This window comes from Pempheris klunzingeri, chromosome 21, assembly GCF_042242105.1.
Source record: "Pempheris klunzingeri isolate RE-2024b chromosome 21, fPemKlu1.hap1, whole genome shotgun sequence".
NCBI lineage: Eukaryota > Metazoa > Chordata > Actinopteri > Acropomatiformes > Pempheridae > Pempheris > Pempheris klunzingeri.
The window spans coordinates 20255850-20278914 of NC_092032.1; the positions used below are offsets into that span (position 1 = coordinate 20255850).

The window sequence follows — 23065 nt, forward strand, 5'->3', positions numbered from 1 at the left end:
CCTGCAGAGCACATGGTCCACACACACACCTACACCCCTCATTCTTTCTGCAGATGGATGATTGTCTCTGCTCCTGTTTGTTTCCAGCTGAAGTACAAGGAGGCTCTGAAGAAAAGTCGTTCCTCCAGTCTGTTCCACACGCTGCCCGAGACCTTAGAGACGGCCCACGCTAAGGAAGTCTCCGAGCTCCTCAGCGAGGTGACAACAGAGTTTACCGTACACTCACCGTTTTCAGAGTTTCCTCCTGGCCGGTGGATGACGCTTGTGTGTTTTTTTGCCAGGTGAAGTATAAAGAGGACGGTAAGAAGGAGATGAGCATCAACCTGTACTCTCTGCTGCCTGAGACCATCGACACCCAGCACGCTAGAGAGGTGTCAAACCTGCAGAGTGAGGTACTCACACAAGTTACTTCTATGTTTTGTCAGTGTCTCTCCAGTGTCTCTCCACTAGCTGTGTGGGAAGAATTTTTAAAAAGTAGTTTTTCCCATGGTGTGGTGGTATCTTTGGTTCTGACAGGTGGTAACATACAGTAAATTAAGAAGTAAATGTGATGTTGGACTGTTTTTTCTCCCCCTAAGGCTTGGATGCACTCCATGTGACCCTCCTTTCTGTCTCCTGTAGGTGAAGTATAAGGAAGGTCTGAAGCAGAAGATTCAGGACAGTTTGTACCATCAGCTCCCAGAGACCCCGGAGACACAGCTGGCCAAACAGCTGTCTGAGCTGCAGAGCGAGGTACAGGGATGGATTTTAAATAGGATTTCAATTTAACCAGTGACAATGAGAACAAGACTGAGAGGCGGATCAGTCAGCTAGTTTACATTCTCAAATGTTTTTAAATGAACTCCACGTGGACAGAAGAGTCATTAGAGGCCACGTGGAGTGCTGCACAAACCACCACTTCATGCAAAGTGACTGTTCATTTCAATCTGCAGACCAAGTACAAGGAGGCGGGTAAGAAAGAGGCTAGCTCGTGTCTGTACTCCCTCCTGCCTCACACCATGGAGACGCAGCACGCTAAAGAGGCTGCAGAGCTGCTCAGCGAGGTAAACCTGCTGTTTTCTTCTGCTCTTATCATAATGTGGTTGAGAAGTTTTTCAAAGTGGACGGTTTGCTCAGCGATAGGAATCAAAGGAAATGTTCCTTGTCTTCCAATTTCTGGGAGCTTTTTAGGTCTGACCCATAAACTGTATGAGAGGCAAACAGTAATGCCAGTGTGGAAAAGCCTTAAAGCATTCTTGGTAACAGCCAGCAGGGGGCGACTCCACTGGCAGATTGATTTATTGGCTCAGTAAACGTTTTCTTTAAGATTTTATGGTCTTAGTCGTTAGTTTACAGTCTTCTTCAACACAGCATGAAGTCCATTTAGTAAGTTATGGTCCCATTTAGAGGAAAATAAACCATCGATCAAGCTATGCTTTAGGATGGCGCTACCATGTGCCTAACTAATCAGAGACAGGTCATACCTAAACCTAACCAATCAGAGGCAGGGTCACAGAATGACGTCAACTCTGGCTCCAGAACCATGATGGCGGCATCCAAAATGTCAAACTTGAGGCTTCAAAACAATAGTCCTCAAACCAGTGGGTGACTTTGTGGTGGCTGCGTCCACTTCTTCTCTACAGTCTATGGTCTAACCAGACCGCCATGAGCAACATGAATGCCTGTGAAATTTCTGTTTTTAGCCCCTTTGTCATCCATCCTCCTCTGCTTATTGATGGTTTTATTTCCCAGATCAGATACAAGGACAGTGGGAAGAGGAAGATGTCCAGCTCCCTCTACTCCACTATGTCCGACACATCAGAGATCAGCTTCGCCAGAGAGATGACTGACATGCAGAGCGAGGTAAATAGAAACACAGCCAGCAGTTTCACGAGCCAATATTTCTAGATTTTAACACAGTGTAACTTCCCATCAGGCTAAATGTTCCTTAAGATGTCTCAGTGATTTGAAGAGATGTGCACAGATTCAGATGAGTTTAGATTTTACTGGAGCATATCCTTCCTTTGTTTTGTCATAGTGCCTGATGATGTTCCTGAATGTCTCTTCAAACTATAATAAACCCTGTTGATACAAAACGTGCTTTTCATTGACTGTGCTTTTAAGGGTAGTTAAAGATGAACTTTTCCGGTCACCCATGTTGCCTGCACCCTGGGATCCCTGCTGTTATTGAAAACTACAGATCATACTTCTGCATTTTCTGTCTGACCACCTTAAGAAACAGGTTTTAAGAGATTAATGCTGGCATCAGAGATTCTGGGCCACCTTTATGAGCCAGATTACAGTGTGGAGGAATGGAGGAGGAGATCCAAGCGCCACCAGCCAGTGAGGATTGTGACACAGTGCATTCTGGTTGTTGTAGGTTTTCTACCTTTGGAGCAAAAGGGAATACGACAGCACCTTTTCACTGTTTTCTCTGGTCATTTAATACCAATTTTAAAAATATTTGTGCTCAAAAATAGCACTGGACTCTAAAAGTTACTTAGATATGGTGTCTAATCTTTGCCCCTCATATCACTCAAGACCCTTTAGGATGTGAAAATGCCACCTAAATAGGATGTATACGGTTGAGTTAGTAGATAGAATCAGTCACACATCAGTATTGTTACTATGATTATGTGCAGCTTATTTTGCCTTGTACATTGATTCAGAACCGAGGTTTTCTCATTCATTTCAATAGAAGATTGACAGACATTCAGAGAGTATTTTCTGTGTCCTTGTTATAGATATCTTTTCAACTAAATTTATGTGAGATTTGGTCACACAAACACTGCTGATTAAAAAAAAAAAAAAAAAAGTGCAAGTAAACAAAAACAGTTATACTAATTTGGGGAATCGTGGATTGTTTCTTCATCCTCAAACATTTTGGTGTGAGATTAAATAAACGAGATCTCCAACATGTAGGAGGGATCCTGGATGTGCTCCAACTGAGAGCTGATGTCTCCTCAAAATAACTGAAGTGCAGAGAGAGCTGCAGTAAGGATGCTGTTTGATTAGTTATAAATAATCAGTACCCCATTATCTAATGCTCTCTGATGTTTCTATACCTTAGACACTCATCAGAGGCTAGATTAGCATCAGAAACAGGATCAAAGGGGTATCTCAGGCTCTTTGTAATGTGTGCTGGAGGAGAGGCATTAACATTATCTGATGTGTGGCCAGGGAAAGATGGGATACCAGTTTTTGGGGTCTCATTGTGACCACAAAGAGCTACTCAGCCTTCAGGTGTAGATTCACCTAATTTTGATAACGTTTGTCGTTGCAGTTTCTCCCCCCTCCAGTAGGAAAAATTCTTTGTTTTGTCCTACTTTGCATCTGTGTCAGCATCTGAAAATTCTAATTTATAAATCAATCTGTTTTGTTTCCATCTTTTCTAGAACAAGTACAAAGAAGATGGAAAGAGAGGCCTCTCTCAGAGTTTCTACTCTCAGCTACCAGAAACAACCGAGACTAATTTCGCTAAAACTGTGTCCGAGCTTCAGAGTGAGGTGAGGGAGTGAATTATTCAAGACTTATTATTCAAGTCCTGCAGAAATACTGTGTTTAAAAAATCCTGTTGCACTAAAAAGCAGCATAGACATGGGTGTCTATTCACAGGTGGAAAGAGTTCAGTGTAATACTTCCTAGATTTTACCTAAAGATACACTGGTTGAATTGTGGTCTCCTGCTTATTGATTCCCATTAACTCAATTACAGTATGATAGTAGAAACAAAAGCTAAAACACATTAGCGTGTTATCATATCTCATGGAGAAGCTGATTCCAGGTGAACAAATCGTGAATCAGACAACACCACTATGCAGATGACACCCAACTCTACATTTCAGTGTCTCGCACATGAGAACTTAATTCTTAACAGTATAGAATAGCTTAGTTTCTCAAGGTATTAAAACTACAGTTGAACAGAGAAGCACTGGGTCCTGAGGCTCAACAGGTTTTGAGTGTACAGATAGATGCTGATGACATCTGAAGCAGGTGAAAGTTTGAAACCAGTTTGACGTAATTTAAAAAAATTATTATTTTTTTTTTAGGTGAAGTACAAAGAAGCAGGAAAAAAAGGAGCGACAAACTCCCTGTACTCAACTCTGCCTGAGACTCTCGAAACACAGCACGCTAAAGACGCTTCACACCTGCAGAGTCAGGTACACACACACACATACACACACACAAACGGGATGAAAGAACCCAAAACAGAAATCTGTCCACCTGTCTTGGGCAGACGCTTTTGGAATATCAGATAACTATTCAATCCACAAAAGACTGTGTAAAGTGTAAAGTAGGTTACCTTTAAGACAGATTTCCAACTTCACAGCTTTGCTCACAGTAAGGTTGACACCAAAAAAAACTTTAAAAACCTGCCTATATTCATCAGTACATTCATCGTTTGAAGTGAACCTGGTACAGTGATGGTGATTATGTGTTTTGATCATGTCTGCTCCAGCTGAAGTACAAGCAGAGCGTAAAGAAAGACGCCTCCAGTTTGTACCACCTGATGCCAGAAACCATCGACACTCAGTTTGCCAGGCAGCAGACGGAGATGCTCAGTGAGGTATGGCTGTCAGGTGGAAATGTTTTCCAGTTGCTGGTCCCTCAGGAGCTTGGTGTGTGAACCTGTTGTGGTTTGCTTCATCACACAGTTCAAACCTTTTACTTGTTTCACCACAAGGTCAAATATAAAGAAGATGGTAAGAAGGAGATGAGCGTCAACCTGTACTCTCTGCTCCCGGAAACCATCGACACCCAGCACGCTAAAGAGCTGACCGACATGCAGAGTGAGGTGAGTTCAGTGTACAGTCAAATCACACTGAAGCAGAATTACCTGCAGACTTTGTACTATTTAGGAAATTACTCTCAGCGTTATTCAATTCTGCATGCAAGTGATTTAGGAGAAAGATCAGATAGACCAAGGAATCCTTGCAGGACCAAAGTAGACAGTAAATTCATAGCGTACTCCCTCCCTCTTCATGCATTTCCTGTATATCTCTACTGTGATTATCAATTAAAGAAAAAAACTTCACACAGCTGTCCTATGACCCCAGAGTGTGGTGAGGTCCGTGATTTAATCCTGGAGCCAAATGTTGTGACAAATAGTTGGATAATTAACTCTGAATCAAACTGACTGGCCAACAGACAGGCCTAAAGCCAGTGCTGCTAAAATAACTACAGGACGTCTCAAACATTGTCACTGAGATATTCCTGATTTAGAGGAGCACTACGAGATGTAAACAGTGAACATGGGTGTTTAAAAAGTGCTGAAATGTTTTTTTTTTATTATTTACAAGCACGAAACCTTAGTCTGGCTCCTCATTGTGTCCTCCAGGCAAAATACAAAGACGCCAGCAAGAAGGAGACGTCGACGTCCCTGTATCAACGACTACCCGAAACTCTGGAGACACGACACGCTAAAGAGGCGTCACAGCTGCAGAGCCAGGTACACGCATGCATCATGCCCCTTTGACAGGCATGGATAATGTATGGAACCAAAGAAAAAAGTCCTCCCTTATTAGTTCAATCAAGGAGGCAAGAACTGCAGCAGCAACCAGAAGCGAGTGATGAAACAGTTAACGGTTTCATGATACATCACAGTAAAATTAACGTAGTATTAATGTGAAATTCTATTAATTACCATGCTTTGAAAAACTTGCAGTAACTACAGCATCGACCAAAGTTAGCAACAGTGTGCCTGCATGCTTTAGTAGTTTGCCTGTTTCATTCTATGATTGTAAAAGCCTCCCTCGTCCTCGTCGGTCATGACGACATGTTGCCCCCTCTGTGTCCGCAGGTCTTGTACAAAGAGGCCGTTAAGAAGGAGCTGCCGTGTCCAGTTTACCACCAGCTTCCCGACACTCTGGAGACCCAGTTTGCCCGAGAGCTCACAGACATGCAGAGCCAGGTGAGAGCAAAAAAAAAAAAGCACAAGCTTGAGCCAGTGAGACACACGGTGGGGCTCATTGTCTACTGCTGTTTTCAGCTTCTGTCTGAACGCTCCCTTTTAGCTCCTGTCTCTTTAAGACCCCCCAAACCAGGAAGCTCCGTCTGCTCTGATTGGTCAGGGGAACGCATTAGCTGAGCAACATGCTAACGCTGCGTGTGACATCACAAACGGGGCCAAAACTGAACAGTGTTTTTACACATATTTACTGAAAGATGGAGCGGGAGAAAAAGAGAGAGGAAGGTCTTTTCTCATATTTATGTTGAACAGATATTAAAGAGTGCATTTTTCATAATACGCCCCTTTGATATCATGTTAGTACTGATTATAATCTGGCTGTTTTCCCTCTCTGACTGCAGAACAAGTACAAGGAGGACGGGATGAAGAGCCTCTCTCAGAGCTTCTACTCGCAGCTGCCACAAACCGCCGAGACTCAGTTTGCTAAAAGTGTCTCGGAGCTGCAGAGCGAGGTGAGATGGCGGAAAAGAGGATTGTCGATGAAGCGTTACAAGCCGACAGATTCCTGCACTGATAGACGCAGTTCATTGATAAGATGCTCAGAAGCTCAGAATGTCAAAAATCTACAGTCGAACAAAACAAACATCAGGCTTCAAATCCAGGATCACTGAAATGTGATGGCTTTAAATCCTTTTTTTTGGATTTTATCTGGATCCAAGAAACACTAGAGATGAGAGGAGGAAACGAGGCCTTCAAGGTGTGAGCTCATATTATTTGCTTTGGATAATATGATATAAACGGCCTGAACAGATAAAGTGTTCTGTTAGAGAGAGGCAAAGATTAGAGAACATTTAGAAACACTAGCATCACTTTGTGTACTGTGAGTGAAGCTGAATGGAAATAAACAGGATGAGGTGCTTGTTCCATTGTGAAACATGCTAAATGCCTTTAAATGTTTTGTTTTTTTCAGACAAAGTACAGGAAGTCGGGCAGACAGGAGGCCGGCGGCTGTCTGTACTCTGTGATGGCAGAAACTCTGGACACTCAACATGCCAGGCAGGCCTCGGAGATACAGAGCCAGGTACAACCACATGTTGACCTACAGTCTTTTCCTTCATCATCACACCACTTTTATATTTGGTCCTGATATCAGGTTTTATTTATTTTATTGTCCATGCAACAACCACCCTGACAACCACCCTGAACCACCCTGACAACCACCCTGTCAACCACCCTGTCAACCACCCTGACAACCACCCTGTCAACCACCCTGTCAACCACCCTGACAACCACCCTGAACCACCCTGACAACCGTCCTGACAACCACCCTGACAACCACCCTGAACCACCCTGACAACCGTCCTGACAACCACCCTGTCAACCACCCTGTCAACCACCCTGACAACCACCCTGAACCACCCTGACAACCGTCCTGACAACCACCCTGACAACCACCCTGACAACCACCCTGAACACCACCCTGACAACCGTCCTGACAACCACCCTGAACCACCCTGACAACCACCCTGAACCACCCTGACAACCACCCTGACAACCACCCTGAACCACCCTGACAACCACCCTGACAACCACCCTGAACCACCCTGACAACCGTCCTGACAACATGTAGTTTCTTTCAGTCAGACCTGGACACATGACCCACAAACACACACTGTCGTCCCTGCAGGTGAAGTACAAAGAGGCCATGCAGAAGGAGCCGTCCAGTCTCTTCTCCAACCTTCCTCAAACTCTCCAGACTGAGCTGGCCAAGGAGGTGACGGCGCTCCAGAGCCAGGTGACAAACACTCTACTTGAGTCTGGCGGCTAAAATCACTCCTCTGTGTCATGATTTGTTTGTTTTTTGCGATGCAGGTTAAATATAAGGAGGGCTGTAAGAAGGAAGCGTCCTCGGCGCTCTACCACCTCCTGCCTGAGACAGCAGAGATGCAGTTCGCCAAACAGATGTCAGAGATGCAGAGCGAGGTTTGATTTTCACTGATCACACGCTGACATCTTATTCTCCTGTCCAGTCTGTCGCTCCGCTCTGTTGGTTTGTTATGTTGTTTTCTCCTCTGAAGGCAAAGTACAAGAAGGACAAAGAAGATCTGCCCATCACCTTGTACTCCCTGCTGCCCGAGACTCTGGAGACTCAGTTTGTCAAAGAGATGGCTGAGACACACAGCCAGGTGAGACACACAGCCAGGTGAGAGCTCTTTTTACCAGGAGAATCCAGGGACCTGATCTTTTCCCTGATTCAATCCACGTTGATCTTAAAAGACGAGTTTAAAGCCTTGATCCAAACACAGGATATGATGTTACTGTCCTCTGTGTTACTCTTATTAGTATTTTTAGATACATTACTTTTAGGAAATCGTCCCTTTTTTTACACAAAAAAATGTGGAACAGATTGAAACTAAATTCCAGCTGAGAGAAAAACATATGTATGTGTGACTGAAACGTCTTTGATTAGACTGAGGGCAGAAATGGTCTTTGAAACAAGTGAGGTCGAGGAGGGCCACAGACGAAGGCTAGAAAGCTGAAATGCTGGCGGCTCACAATACAGTTCAATCCAGTGGAGTGTAGCACAATACAGAACAAAAAAACAAGGCTCCAAGATCTGAAGAAAGGTGGGAGACAATACTGAACTCCTTCAAAGTGTATGCAAGAAACCGTGTCATTTAACCAGCGGTGGACACTAACAAAGTACGTTTACTTGAAGCTGTACTTAAGCCAATGTTTTGAGTATCTGTGCTTCATTAGTTTTGGACTCCATCACATTTCTACGAAGGTTCCTGTTACTCGTTACTTTGACGCACAGCTTTGAAGTCGGGGGGTGAATTTTCTTTTTGTCTTCTGAAATGCTACAGGCCGTACGATCACAGGAAACTCCTGCTCCGACACGAGCCAAGTTCAAAGCGCTGTTCATCTCAGCAGAGATGAAAAAGAAGCGAGAAGGCTCCAGAAAAAACTATTGTTGGATCCAAAATCACAGACTGTGCACTATTCATTATCTGTGTGGAACAAAAGAGTAGTATTTACCTTTTTTATTATTATGAACAAAACTATAATCCACTAACATTAACCCCTTGAAGGTCCTCAGAAATAATCACGTTAAAGATCCTTACACACATAAATGTGTATGCATAAAAACAAGCCATAAAAATGTTAAAAATCTTTCTTTTTTTAAAATTTTTTTTAAATAGTTTTTTAGACCAGCATCAGCCCTAATCATACATATCAAATTTTAATTAGTTTTTTAAAAAATTAACCCTTAAATTGCCATGTTTTTGTCATGATGCGCATCATTTTATGGTCTAAAATACACAAAAAATACATGAAAAAAATTGAGAACTCTGAAAAATTCACCATCTTGCAAAATTATAAGCAATATGCATGAAAAACTGATAAAATATGCTAAAAATAAAAATCATAACACACTAGAAAGTGCTGAAGACCTTCAAAGGGTTAAGGCCAACAATATGAGCATATAGAAATCAGCATTAAATAATACTACATAGTGAGAGCTGTTACGGCCTGTCAATGTATTACAGCAACAAAACAACAAAGCATGTACTTTAAGAAGAAAATGTACGTTTGAATACATTCAAACCAAAACAAAAAACGGCGGAATGGTCCTTTAATAGCCGCGGTGTGTTTTGGTGGCCGTGTGGCGCAGGCGGTGTTGCTGAAGACAGGATCCAGCGGCGTGTGGGCTGGTTAGAGTGCAGACAGACAGCTGAGAGATAAGGAGCTCTGGGTTTGACTCTTCGCCTCCCAGCAGACACGAAGAACTAAAACACATTCACTGCATCCCATATTTAGACGTGTCCTCTGCGTCGGGCTGAGGCTGAAATTCTATTGGTCGAAAGCTGATAAATGTGATGATGTCACAGAGCAACTGCCAATCGGACGCACGGCTGATAACGGTGGTCAGAGGAAGATAGTAGTTGTACATTTTTTAGTTTTAGTCGGCAGTAAAAGTTTCAAGAAGGACTGAGGTGTGTTTAAAACTGATCATCTACTGTGTGTGTGTGTGTGTGTGTGTGTGTGTGTGTGTGTGTGTGTGTGTGTGTGTGTGTGTGTCAGGTGAAGTACAAGCAGGCTGGGAAGCAGCAGACGGCGTCCTCTCTTTACTCCAAACTACCTGAAACTCTGGAGACCAAACGCGCCAAAGAAGTGACTGAACTGCAGAGTGAAGTGAGTCTCATCAAGTCAGCTCATGTTTTCCATTCAATCAGCTTTGTTAGCATAAAAGTTCTGGATAAAACACTGCCAAGCATCTAAATTAAATTAAATTAAGATAGAATAAAATAGAATTTGAATAGTATACAATATTACAAAACCTAAAAAAAGACTCAAAATGATCTAAACAAAATAACAACTTTAATAAGTTAAGTACAGAAATAATGAATTTAGTTAATTCATGGTAATCAATTTGACTAGAAACAGAAATAGAATTGTTCTTTTGTTCAATAATTCAAATACACGTTAATTTATTAAAAAACTGAATTGAAATTGAATTCATTCGTCATAGTTCCCAGGTCTCCAAACACCAAATCCACATCTGCTGTACTTACTTTTAAAGGAGTTTAAACCAAGAAAAGCAGGACTGGACTCGCTGTTTGGTTGGTTAAAGGGTTGTTTCACCCAAATGCCGACATATTTCCTCACTCATCTGTATTGGTGGAGTTAGCTGGGAGTTTAAACAACCTGCAAACGTGATGGAGATGATGAAGTAGAAACACATGATGCAATAAACAGAGAGCCACAATCTAAATCTCTGTGTCTGCAGTGAAAAATATCAATATGGATAATTATTCTCTATCTGTTCTAAACAGTCAAATTAATATCCAAAACCAGCTTCTTCTCTTTTCAAACATATTCTAGGAGTCCCTCATAAATTAGAGTGATTATACAGTATTTTGTCTTTTTTTAGTGGAGATCAATCAAGGTTTTTTTTCTTCTTGACAGATAAAGTACAAAGATGACGGGAGGAAGGAGATGACGTCTTCTCTGTACTCTCAGCTCGCCGAAACCTCGGAGACACAGTTTGCTCGAGAGATGACAGAGCTACAGAGCGAGGTACAGCACACACACACACACACACACACACACACACACAGTCCTGTGACAGACCAGCTGTTAAATATATATATTTTTATCTTCAAGACTGAGTGAAATACAAATATTATAAAATACACTCTTTCCAACGTCCGCCTGGATGTGAATAGTTGCACGTTGCATCTAGTTTGATTTGACAAACATCAGAAACAAGCACTTTAGCTTTTATAGCAAAGAGGCAGATCAGATTACGGCTTTTATGTTGTTTAAGTTCATGTAAACTAAGCAACAATAAAGTATGAACATCAAAATATACTAATAACTCCTCATTATGCATAAATGGTATCAGATTATTAGTGATGCATTCACTTGATGTAGGCATTAAGAGTGTTGCAGCTGGTAAAGGCAGAACTCATGTTAATGGATTTATAACGTGCTGGGTAGTTTAATCTATAATAATATATCATATTTTAGTCATTGATGATATTTAGTATTAATGATCTGAAGCAGCAAAAAAGAAATGGAAGCGCTGAAGTACTGAAGTACAGTGTTTGAGAGCGTGGAGTGTTTTTATGGATCCTGTACTCTGTGTGCAGTTTGATGTCTGTGGGTTTTTTTTTCCTGCATTAGAAGCATTTTATTATATAAATTTATAATTATAAACTCTTTGAGAAATAAAATCACACAGAGGGATTCTTCTTCTGTCTTCTGCTCCGACCCAAAGTGCAGCTGAACCTGTTGTTGGGTCTCAGGGAGACGAGGAGCAGCAGCTTTGATCGCTATCAAACATCCTTAACCTCAAAGAGGAAACACCAAAAACAGCCCAGAACGGACTAGAAGGGAAGAAGTTAGCGTCTGTAGATGACTTTGATGAAACGTCCGACTGAACATGTTCTGTTGTCTCCAGAACAAGTACAAGGAGAGCGGGAGGAGGAGCCAGGCGCTGAGCGTTTACTCCCAGCTGCCAGACACCAACCACATCCAGTTTGCCAAAGCTGTGTCTGAAATACAGAGTGAGGTACGATGAGATAACGACTCATTTACTCGTTTTACTCGTTACATCCGATGCAATGTGCCCCCTTTGTGCCATTTCCTAGAGCAAATACAGAGAGGCGGGGAAGAAAGAGGCGTCCAGCTGTCTGTACGCGAAGCTCCCGGAGACTCTGGACACTCTCCGTGCTAAAGAGGCCTCACAGCTGCAGAGTCAGGTGTGTGCCCATACAGCGTGATGCGTTCAGGTGCAGGCCTGAACGCAGTGTTGCTGTGTCCAACAGCCTGGTCTGGTTGGTCGCTGGCTTTAGAGTCAGGGATGCACCATTACCACAGTTTGTATACTACCACTGTAGTACGACCATGAGTACTTATATTTCCTATAATATGAGTACTTAATAATATCATACTGATGAGGGGGGTTGACAGAAAGAAAAAATACAGATCATACGGCTTCTATGTCAGAAGCAAATCACCAATATACCCAGGTTTTCTTTTAATCGACTAGAATTAGCTAAAATGTGAATGCCCTCTCCGTGAAGGTGAAATACAAGCAGGACAGCAGGAAGGAGGCGAGCGGCTCCCTGTATCACCAGCTGCCGGAGACCACAGAGACACAGCTGGCCAAAGAGCGGGGAGACATTTACAGCGAGGTGAGGAAAAACGGCCCGAGTGAATAAATCTCGGGGGCAGATTTGATGACGTCACCTCTGTTCGCTCTTCGTTAGGTGAAGTATAAAGAAGAGGGGAGGAAGGAGATCAGCAAGAACTTGTACTCACTCCTCCCTGAGACGGCAGAGACCCAGTTCGCCAAGCAGATGTCAGAGATACAGAGCGAGGTGAGGACCCTGAACGCCTCGTGCAGGCACAGCCCCAGCAGGAATTTATAGTGTTGGCTTTTCTAATGAATGCAGCCACAGATGAGCTTTGAGAATACATTTTCACTGAAACTCATTTTACACAATTAATCATAATAACTGCAGTTAAGAGTCAGTGAAAGTTTTATTCAAAGGCAATAGAACTACTTTGTTTCCAAAAAAGGATAAATAATCATTTCTGTAAGGGGATTTTAAAGCCACTGTCTTAATTCTTGTTAAATATTCAAATTTAGACACCTCTTATGAAATAAATACTTAATCTGTAATGCTGTTCTCATCATTCATCCTCTATTTCTTTTTTTTGTGTCAAGACAAAGTACAAGAGGGACAAAGAGGATCTGCCCAACACCTTGTACTCGCTGCTGCCTGAGACTCTGGAGACCCAGTTTGTTAAAGAGATGGCTGAGACGCACAGCCAGGTGGGAAACACTCCCTTTTATCGTGGGGACACACAAATCTGTTCACGCTTCCACATGTTCGGGCACTCGCCGTCCATCCTGGGACAGAAGCTGATCCCTGTAAAGTAAACCTGCAGCTCACAAGACTGTCAGTATCCTGGAGCTGTATTTTTGTCCACATAAGAGAAACGTAGTCCCAACAGTAAGATAAACACCAGTCACACACCGAGCGAACTTGTTACAGCGCCCTCGATGGTTAAGGAAAGTCTGCACGTCACTGCAGTGTCCTCAGAGTCAAGCTGAGGTGTGTGCGCTGCATCTCAGGCGCTCCAACATGTTCACACACGGCAGATAAACTGACCACTGGTCTATTCTGGTCTCGTTATCAGGAACACTTTTAGAGCTGCTGGATGCCTCCCCCTCTCTCCCCCTCTCTCTCCCTCTCTCCCTCTTCACCTTCAGCTCCTGGGTTTTGGTTTTTACTTGAGTCTGATGTCTACAACACACAATAGCAACGATATTAGTCTTTATTTTCATGTGGTAAAAGTGCTAAAAGCTTTTCAAGGCAATTAAACAATCCTGAATGAAAGCCAGCGTTGTCAGCCTCAACAAGGATGGTGGACATGCATTAAAAACATTTGCAGGCATGTTGCAATCTCTCATAATGTGGTGTTTGTTGTAAAGGAGAAGCTGTTAAAGGGTAACTCTGGTATTTTAAAACCTGGGCCCTGTTTTTCTGTATCCTTTTCAAACACACCAAACTCCATTCACAAAGGCATTAAATTTACGTAGCAGTACACAGGAGAGTCCGGTCCACCACAGCCTCTATTGAATGGTTTGTTTGTGTTATTGTGTGTTACACAAATATTGTTTTGGATCCGAACTAAGCCTTTAAAAAGCCAAAGTCACACGATAACACAAGCATACTAACTGATCAAGACAGTGGTGGACCAGCAACTGCCATGTAAAATTACTGCTTTTGTCAATGGAGTCTGGTGGCTTTAACCCTTAGAGGTCTGCGATCACACCGGCCTGATCAGATCACGTGGCGTTTTCAAAACGCCGTAACAAAAAAACAAGGTCGTCTGTCAACTTCACTCGAAAGTGCAGATTTGAAACTCTCTCCCACTTTTTGTTTGACGTTTATAGACTGTGTAAAACCGGAGATATATGATTTTAATTTGATAATAAAAAAATATTTATCCGTCAGTTTTTTCCATTTTGAAAAAAAATTACGAATATATAGAAAGAAATGCAACTCCTGCCCGTCCCACTTTTACGCTCAGATAAATATTTTTGCCGCCACAGGCGATCTACTGGACCAATTCCAAATGTTTTTGTACTTACCCATCATTTTGCACCCAAAATAAGTTAAAAAAAATAGCACCCAAGTTGAAAGTTATCCTTAAAATGTGTAAAAAAATTGTGATCATGACACAAATAGATGAATAAATATCAAACATTGTTTTTTGACCTGCAGGTTAAGTACAAGGAAGCAGGAAAGAAGGAAGCCAGCAGTTCCCTGTACCATCAGCTGCCTGAGACTCTGGAGACGCAGCACGTTAAAGACGTTACTGAGCTGCAGAGCGAGGTGCACACATTTGTTACACACCGACTTACTCACATGCTCAGTTAGTCGTGCAGCGGTTGAGATGAACCGTCCTGACCTCTTGTCTTGCCTGCACTCTGCTCACCCATCGTCTTGCATATTTCAGGCAGTGAGGAGCTCTAAGTGAGTGCAAAGAATGAATGAATAATGTTTATGCACTTTGAAGACACTTTGTTAAATGAATATCTCCGATAGTAGATGGTGCAGCAACATTATCTCACTCAGCAACACAAGTGTTTATGTAATGTTGTAACCTGGCCCTTAGGCCTTGACGACAACAATGAAAAAGACATGAAATACCAGTAAAGAAGTTATTTATAGTTGTCAGTAGCATCAGTGGTGTTCACGTGGATGTGTGTGGGTAGTGACGGATGTGAGGTGTTCTGCAGCCATTATTAAGACATTAGCACTGTCAGTTTAAATCTTTTTCTTCTGGCAGCTTACTCTGCTGGTGTAGCAGGCAAAACAGCCCAAAAATATTTGATAAAGATAAAAACAGCAAATCCTCAAATTCTACAAGAAAGGTGCAGTAAGTGGAGTGCAGATGGAACCGTAACCTAACCTAACCATAACCATAACCTACCATAAATATAACCTAACCTACCCCAAACCTAACCCTAACCTACCATAAATATAACCTAACCTACCCTAAACCTTCCCTAAAACTACCATAAATATAACCTAACCTGCCCTAAACCTAACCTTAACCTACCATAAATATAACCTAACCTGCCCTAAACCTAACCTTAACCTACCATAAATATAACCTAACCTGCCCTAAAACTACCATAAATATAACCTAACCTGCCCTAAACCTAACCTTAACCTACCATAAATATAACCTAACCTGCCCTAAACCTAACCTTAACCTACCATAAATATAACCTAACCTACCCTAAAACTACCATAAATATAACCTAACCTGCCCTAAACCTAACCTTAACCTACCATAAATATAACCTAACCTACCCTAAACCTAACCCTAACCTACCATAAATATAACCTAACCTGCCCTAAACCTAACCCTAACCTACCATAAATATAACCTAACCATAATCTAACTTAAACCCAACTCACTGCTGGGAAACACACTTCAACACAGAGAACCGACTTGAACACAACTCAAGATGGCGGCAAAGGCAACAGAAACTGGGATTCTTTACATGTCATACCAACCATAACTTTACCAGATCGTAACATATAACATACGGTCTGCAGGGGCTCCAGTTCAAAACCAGACCAAGCTTTTCTGTGAGGAGTGAGGAGTCAATGATGGAGAGAAGCAGGCGATAAAAACTGTTTAACTGGTACTGTTTGGTCCAGTAGTTTGAGAGATTAGCTGCGGACACACACACACACACACACACACACCCTTGGTGGAGACAACTATAATTGATTAATTGATTAAAGTAATTTTTCTGATGGTTGAAGTGAAACTCTGAGGAATGATGCTGATCTGGTGTAATTTAGTTTTTGCATTAAAAAGACACCTGATGCAGTGGAACGCTGCAGGAGGTGGTTCTGGTCTCCAGTAGTCTGCATTCGCTCGCAGTGAGCTAAAACAGCAGAGACTGTGTCTGAACTCACCTTTGGTCCCACAGAACAAGTACAAGCAGAGCGGGAAGAAGTCGATGTCGTCCAGTCTGTACGCTCAGCTGCCGCAGACGGCTGAGACGCAGCTCGCCGCCAAGATGTCCGACCTGCAGAGCGAGGTGAGGAGAGCGTGCAGTTGCGATGATGTAATAATAGGTGCACATGAGGGTGTTAACAGATGCTTCCCCCCCTCTGTTCAGAGTAAATACAAGGAGGACGGGATGAAGAGCCTCTCTCAGAGCTTCTACTCTCAGCTGCCTCAAACCGCCGAGACTCAGTTTGCTAAAAGTGTCTCGGAGCTGCAGAGCGAGGTGAGGAGAGCAGCAGCTACTGTGACCTGTTTGTTTCTTCTTTGTGAGGCTGTGAGGAAACAGCCCTGAGACTCCTCTGTGCCCCCTAAAACACCTTAACTGTCGAATGCATCACAGTTAAAAGTTATCAGGTCAGTCTCACATTCACACAGTCCCAGAAATCCTCGAACTGTCATCAGTGAAACCACAAATGAATGCAGAGATCAAGGCTGTTTGCTGAGAGGTGGAGAGCAACAGCCACACTGCGAAGAAATGAGCATTTTTTATTGAAATGTATTGAAATATTTTCTGTAAAGTATATAAATCCTCCACACCAGACACATCCAAACCAAAATACTACCACAATATAGTTGAATGATATTTTTGTCCTCTTGTAGAGACGCAAACGTCTCAGCAGCAGCAGCAGCACTGGCTGAGACCTGCTAGCTCACATTTCTGACTGTGAGCTGAGACAGAGGTGGCTAACAGGATGCTTTCCTCAGGCCAGGTACAAGGAGGCGAGCAGGAAGGAGGCGACCAGCTGCCTGTACCACCAGCTGCCCGAAACTCTGGAGACGCTCCACGCTAAAGAGGCGACTGAGCTGCAGAGTCAGGTAGACAAACAGTCACTCAGTGGGACGCTACAGGACATTTAGGTCCTCAGAGGCAGCAGCTGGACAGCTTTGTATTTCTTGCATCGGTCGGCGGACTGCTTGAGGGCGTCGAAACAATTGGTGACACTCAGTTTTAGTGTTATTATCTCGTGTGTCTCCCCCGCCTCCCCTCCCCTCCCCTCTCCTCTCCAGGTGAAGTACAGGGAGGAAGGTAAGAAAGAGCTGAGCACCAACCTGTACTCTGCGCTGCCCGAGACAGAAGAGATGAAGTTGGCTAAAGCTGCCATGGAGCTCCAGAGTGAGGTGGGTGTGATCACACACACACACACACACACACACACACACACACAGACACACATGTTTGACCAGCGGAAACTTTTCTCTGGATTATACTGGTTCATCTTCCCCTCCTGGTGTGTGTGTTGCAGAATAAGTACAAGCAGAAAGGCAAACAGGAGATCAGCAGCAGTGTTTTCCACCAGATGCCGGAAACCAAAGAGACTGAGTTTGTTAAGCAGATCTCTGAAGTTCAGAGTGAGGTGAGTGTGTGTGTGTGTGTGTGTGTATTTTCCTTTAAATAGTCTGTGTTTTCATCAGGTTCTGCTTTCAGGAGTGGAAATAACAATAAAAAATGTATGTATGCCTTCATATATTCATACTGTGTGTGTTTTATTGCTCACATAGACAAAGTACAAGAAGGACAAAGAGGATCTTCCCAACACCTTGTACTCGCTGCTGCCTGAGACTCTGGAGACTCAGTTCGTCAAAGAGATGGCTGAGACGCACAGCGAGGTGGGAAACACTCACTCTGTGTATTACTGTGAATATTTTAGTGTGTGTTTGCCTCAGATAGTCAGTTTGTGCTTTTTTTTTTTTTTTTCTAACAGTCCAGATGAATAATTAATCAAGAGATTCAGCAGTTGATGAGCAGAATTTAAGTGAAACTTCGTCCAACTCATGTGTCGAGCTCTCAGCATGCGGTTGGAGTTCAGACACTTTCTCAGTACTTTATACATTCACTAGACATAATACACACACTCAGTGTTTATCAAGCGCTCTTTCACAAAGTGCCTGCAGGTCGTTCCAGTCTTAAAATGTTATGACAGGGTCTTGAATGAGTTATCAGATTATCTGTGTTTGTCAGAATTAGTTTTATATTATACAGTTTTATGTCATCAGCAAACATGTTTATGTTCTGTTTTACCATGAGTAATGTGATAATGGACACCCAGCTATTGTGCTGGCTTTGTTAAATGAGTAACCCCCTCCCCCCCCACCTTGAACTCACATCCCATTGGCTGTTCAGCTCGCTGCGACAGTAACGTTACACGTGGAGGTGTAATCTCGATATTGATTTGGGGGACAGTTAGCTGGCTGGTTAGCTAGCTAGTCTTGTTAAACGAGCTGTCAGGTTATATTGGGAGGGAGTCATATCTAAGGTTTGTCCTATTAACTGGAGTGGTGAACGTTTCTTTGGGATAGTAATGACTGTTCCAGGTATTAGTCAAACCCTCAGGCATTTCCAGGGAAGCTGACTTTGTGAAAAGGTTCAGGTTTTGGAAAATGCACAAAAATATTAACTAATGGTCTTAATTTTTTATTTTGTCCAGTGGCCACGTTATAAGCAGGATAAAGTCCTTCAAGGTGCCAATAATCAGGATTTAATGGACCTTAATCCCTGATAACGGACACCGTGTCGGCCATTATCTCTTACTCCAACCCTTAACTTCAATACATACCTGCTACATTTGCCTGTTAGTAAACCTTTAACGTCTTTGCGTCTGCTCCTAATATCCCTGATTACAGAACAAACAACATCATGTAACACATTCGACAGCACAAAGGGACACTAGCTGACAGCAGTGAGTGGTTCGGTGGTGCTGTGTTGCTGGTTTCTGTGCACACAGAGTCACTGTGCAGCTGTTGATCTAATGCTGTCCTCACTGGTTTTTATTCCCAGAGTAAATACAAGGAGGCGGGGAAGAAGGAGCTGGTTAACTGTCTGTATTCTCTGCTGCCCGAGACCAAAGACACTCAACATGCCAAGGAGCAGAGTCAGCTGCACAGCGAGGTACAAACCCAGTGACGTTGTGTTTGCTCAGTAACATATTTACATATTTACATACATCAGCTAAAGCTTCCAACATGTTGATCCAGTTTGTTAAAAGACAGAAGAAACAAAACAAAAGAATCTGAAGCAAAAATCAGCCAAACTCTGTGGATTAAAGTGGACTGTTTGTTGTTGGATCCATCGTCTGGCTTCAAATCTGCAAACCTCACAAACGGCTCCATGCTGAAGTATTTAAACAGTCCGCCCTGTTTTCATCTTTGGGAAATGTAATTGCAGTAACAGTAAACCCCTGGCATGAGATCGAGGTCCGACTTTTTTCCCAGTGAGGAAATTGGTGTTTTTCTAATCATAATTAATAAGTTATTTATTTGAAAATCTATGCTTTATCGTCCCATTAGCACTCCAGCAGCCGGGACGCCAACATGTTACTGCACTGCCTCCTGTAAAGAACGAGGTTTGCGTGCTGTAAAAAGTGACGTGTTGTTTTGTGCTGCAGAAAGCGTACAGGGAGGAGGGCAAGAAGGAAGCTGGCTGCAGTCTGTACGCCCAGATGCCCCAGACCGTCGAGACTGTGTTCGCTAAAGAGCTGAGCAGGACGCAGAGCGACGTGAGTCCAACGTCTCCCTGTGACATGATGTAGAAAACTAGTATACGCAAAGAGTTTAATAGCTTCAAACTGGACCTTTAAGTTATAGGATAAATATGGGATTTATTCTTACTGAGGCCAAAATATTCTGCGTTTGTTCATTTTAAAAGTACATTACGAGTGAACATGTTTACACAAATGTCACAACGGTTGGATTATAATCCACCCGACATAATGCTCTCAGTTTAACACACACACACACACACACACACACACACACACAGATGTAGGGAGTGTGTTAGTATCAGTTTGTCCATTGAGGCGTGAACACAGAGAGCAGCTGCTTTGTGCTCCACCGCCTGAGGACACAGACACTGACCCACTGTCCACACACACACACACACACACACACACACACCTTTCACAGGATCACTGTCAAAAACCGACGCCTCTGAAGACTCACAGATGTCGATCATCTTATTTCTCTGTAATTTGAGTTTATAGAGCTTCCAGAGAGTCGACCTGGTCCTGATGAGGCGAATAAACTCCCGAACAAAGACAGGTCAAAGTTCATGCAGCGTGCTGTATGACATGTATCAAGAAAGACATCTGACTGAAAGCAAGTAAAACCGTCCTGATATCCAGGGCACTAAAAGAACACAGGGATTTACAGATGGGTTCAACATGTCTATAGTAAATATGTCAGGCATAGAGATACTGAAGATAACGTCTGTTCAGTCATCAGAGGAAGACGTTTCTGTACGAATGGCCTGTCTGATTTCTACCTGGAGAACATTTAGTAAAACTTTAGGAATCTCTCACCACAAAGGAGCAGGTTATATGATAATGACCTGCCTCTGATGACCTACATTATTACTGTGAATACCTTTGGTGTCCACCAAGAGCAAAAAATAATATTAGATAATAAAGGGGAAAAAGGAAATGTGCTCAAACTGAGATTTAGAGCTGCTTTTATGTAGCAGATTCTTTAAACTTCATGATATATCCATTAATCCCTGATGCCTTTAATGACATTCCTGCTTTAACTATTAACTATTGAGACCATAAAATGTAAACTGACCTGTTTTATAACAAAATAACATAAAATATGTCGTTACTTTTGCCGTGAAGCAGCTTCAGAGGTGTTATCACGTGATATAACAGTCTGGTAAACAGTGTTCTGGGTTATTGTTTGGTGTCAGCCGGCCCAGAGGGCTGAAAATCAAAGCATGAGGTAAAGTGGGGCACCGGCCTGATGCTCTCTGGTTTCATATCTGTTGACCGAGCAATGTAACGCTAACTGGAGCGTATAACGCAGACCACCTCGACAACAGACTGTCTGTAAAACCCTGTTCCGATAACAGTGATCTCAGCCTGAAGACGTGAGGGAGGAGTATTGTGTGATGTTGTTACCAAAGTGTGAGTTACTGCAGGACCACATATAACGTCAGTGTCATGATTCTAATACCATTAAATTAAACATTGCATCCTTTTAAAGGGATAGTTCGGATGTTTTGGTTGTACAGTAGGAGTCCCGGCACAGACGCTAAACAACGTACTGCTGTGGACGGGAGCAGGAAAACCGATTGTAGACCCCTAAATATATTTCCGACAGGAATAATACTTCTTTTTGCATATAAAACCTGAGGAGTTGCAGTTAGTTATGTGTTTGCAGAAATCCAGTATAAAGGCACACAACAAAAACATTAGCATCCAGACCGCAGGTGGATTTTGTGCAACTTTTTTACATTTACAATTTTAAGGGACACAGCTATGACGTTTCTGTATTTAGAAAAATGTGTTTTTTTTATGGTTTATTGCACTTTTTAACAATCTATTTAGTTAGTCTGGACATATTCTATACATATTATAAATATATATAAGGGTTGTATTGATGTATAGCAAATTAAAATGCTCCAAATGGCACTACAGCATGTACAAATGTAAAGATATGCTCTGGAGGTTATAAAAGGTTAAAACAAACAGTGTTAACACTTTACATTCCCATCAGACAGTCCTTTCTAACATGCTTCCAAACTCCATTGATAAAAACAGTCATTTTACTGTGCAGTGCACAGGATGTTGCTTGTCTCCTGCTGCCTCAATCAGTTAGTTTGTTTGTGCTCTTGTGTGATTTTGGAGTTTTAAATGTTTAGTTTGGATCCAAATTAACATGTTGAGTCACACGAGTCACAGCAGCTAGAGCAGCAGCTGTTCTGTTCTGTGAGGTAAAATTACCGTCTTTATCAGTGGGGTCTGGTGGCTTTGAAGAGAGCTGTATTAGAGTAACAAACACACTTCAAAAAATCCAAACTATCACTTTAGCTGGAACTTTTTCTACTGTCTAACAGATGTCGTACGTGGCTTACTGTATATTGTTTATAATTGGTAGCACACTCACTGACTTTAATTTGGACAGATGTCATTAAGTATCTCTGCTCGTCTCGTCTATAAATTCAGGAAAAAAAAACTATTATGTCTTACATTATACACTCAAAACAGAAGGCAGCAGGTTTGTTCTGCAGGCCTGTTAATCTTCACTCAGTTTAATATTTATTTCTGCGTCATGCTGTGAATTTCTCTTTTCCACTCTTCCTCACCTCCTCTCCCTCTTTGCGTCTCTGCAGAAGTTCTATAAGGAGAAGTTTAACCGTGACAAGGGGAAGTCCAGCTACACCAGCATGAAAACGCTGCCGGAGGTGGAGCACGCCATGGAGGTCAACAAGAACCAGAGCGATGTAAATACACACACACACACACATGTTTTATCTTCGTCACTCCGGCTGCCTCTTTGTTTTACAGAAGGTATTAAAAAGTTATTCCTGACTTTTATTGCACCGAGCTGCAGGTCCGTTCACCTGAAGGCAGCTTTATTTACCTGTCATACAACATGCAGCCCAAAGTGCTCCTCCAGGCCGGATTAAAGCGGCAAAAACAAAAAACAATGAAACAAAATGTCAAAAAGAACTCTAATAAATAAACACAAGTGCATTGAAATATTATAAAAACCAGTGATTTGGACTTGATGACTAAAATCCAGGCAGGTTTGCAGCAGAAGTGGAGACTCTCAGATCTTCCAGCAGACTGGT

General features: G+C 42.5%; 2 protein-coding genes across 2 annotated transcripts in view; both read left to right on the forward strand.

The window, feature by feature from the left end:
• Positions 1-23065, forward strand: part of nebl (nebulette) — an 84935-nt gene that overhangs the window by 48913 nt on the left and 12957 nt on the right. The gene's annotated exons all lie outside the window — the stretch shown is intronic.
• LOC139221367 (nebulin-like) overlaps positions 1-23065 on the forward strand; it is a 48400-nt gene that overhangs the window by 16787 nt on the left and 8548 nt on the right. The window contains 32 exon segments of the mRNA XM_070853311.1: positions 88-198; positions 282-392; positions 622-732; positions 933-1043; positions 1732-1842; positions 3375-3485; positions 4028-4138; positions 4438-4545; positions 4663-4773; positions 5317-5427; positions 5779-5889; positions 6288-6398; positions 6857-6967; positions 7574-7681; positions 7759-7869; positions 7965-8072; positions 10858-10968; positions 11855-11965; positions 12045-12155; positions 12480-12590; positions 12666-12776; positions 13127-13333; positions 14694-14804; positions 16424-16534; positions 16616-16726; positions 17209-17319; positions 17512-17622; positions 17748-17858; positions 18004-18111; positions 19280-19390; positions 19887-19997; positions 22604-22714. Coding sequence (XP_070709412.1) covers positions 88-198; positions 282-392; positions 622-732; positions 933-1043; positions 1732-1842; positions 3375-3485; positions 4028-4138; positions 4438-4545; positions 4663-4773; positions 5317-5427; positions 5779-5889; positions 6288-6398; positions 6857-6967; positions 7574-7681; positions 7759-7869; positions 7965-8072; positions 10858-10968; positions 11855-11965; positions 12045-12155; positions 12480-12590; positions 12666-12776; positions 13127-13333; positions 14694-14804; positions 16424-16534; positions 16616-16726; positions 17209-17319; positions 17512-17622; positions 17748-17858; positions 18004-18111; positions 19280-19390; positions 19887-19997; positions 22604-22714 — 3636 coding nt within the window.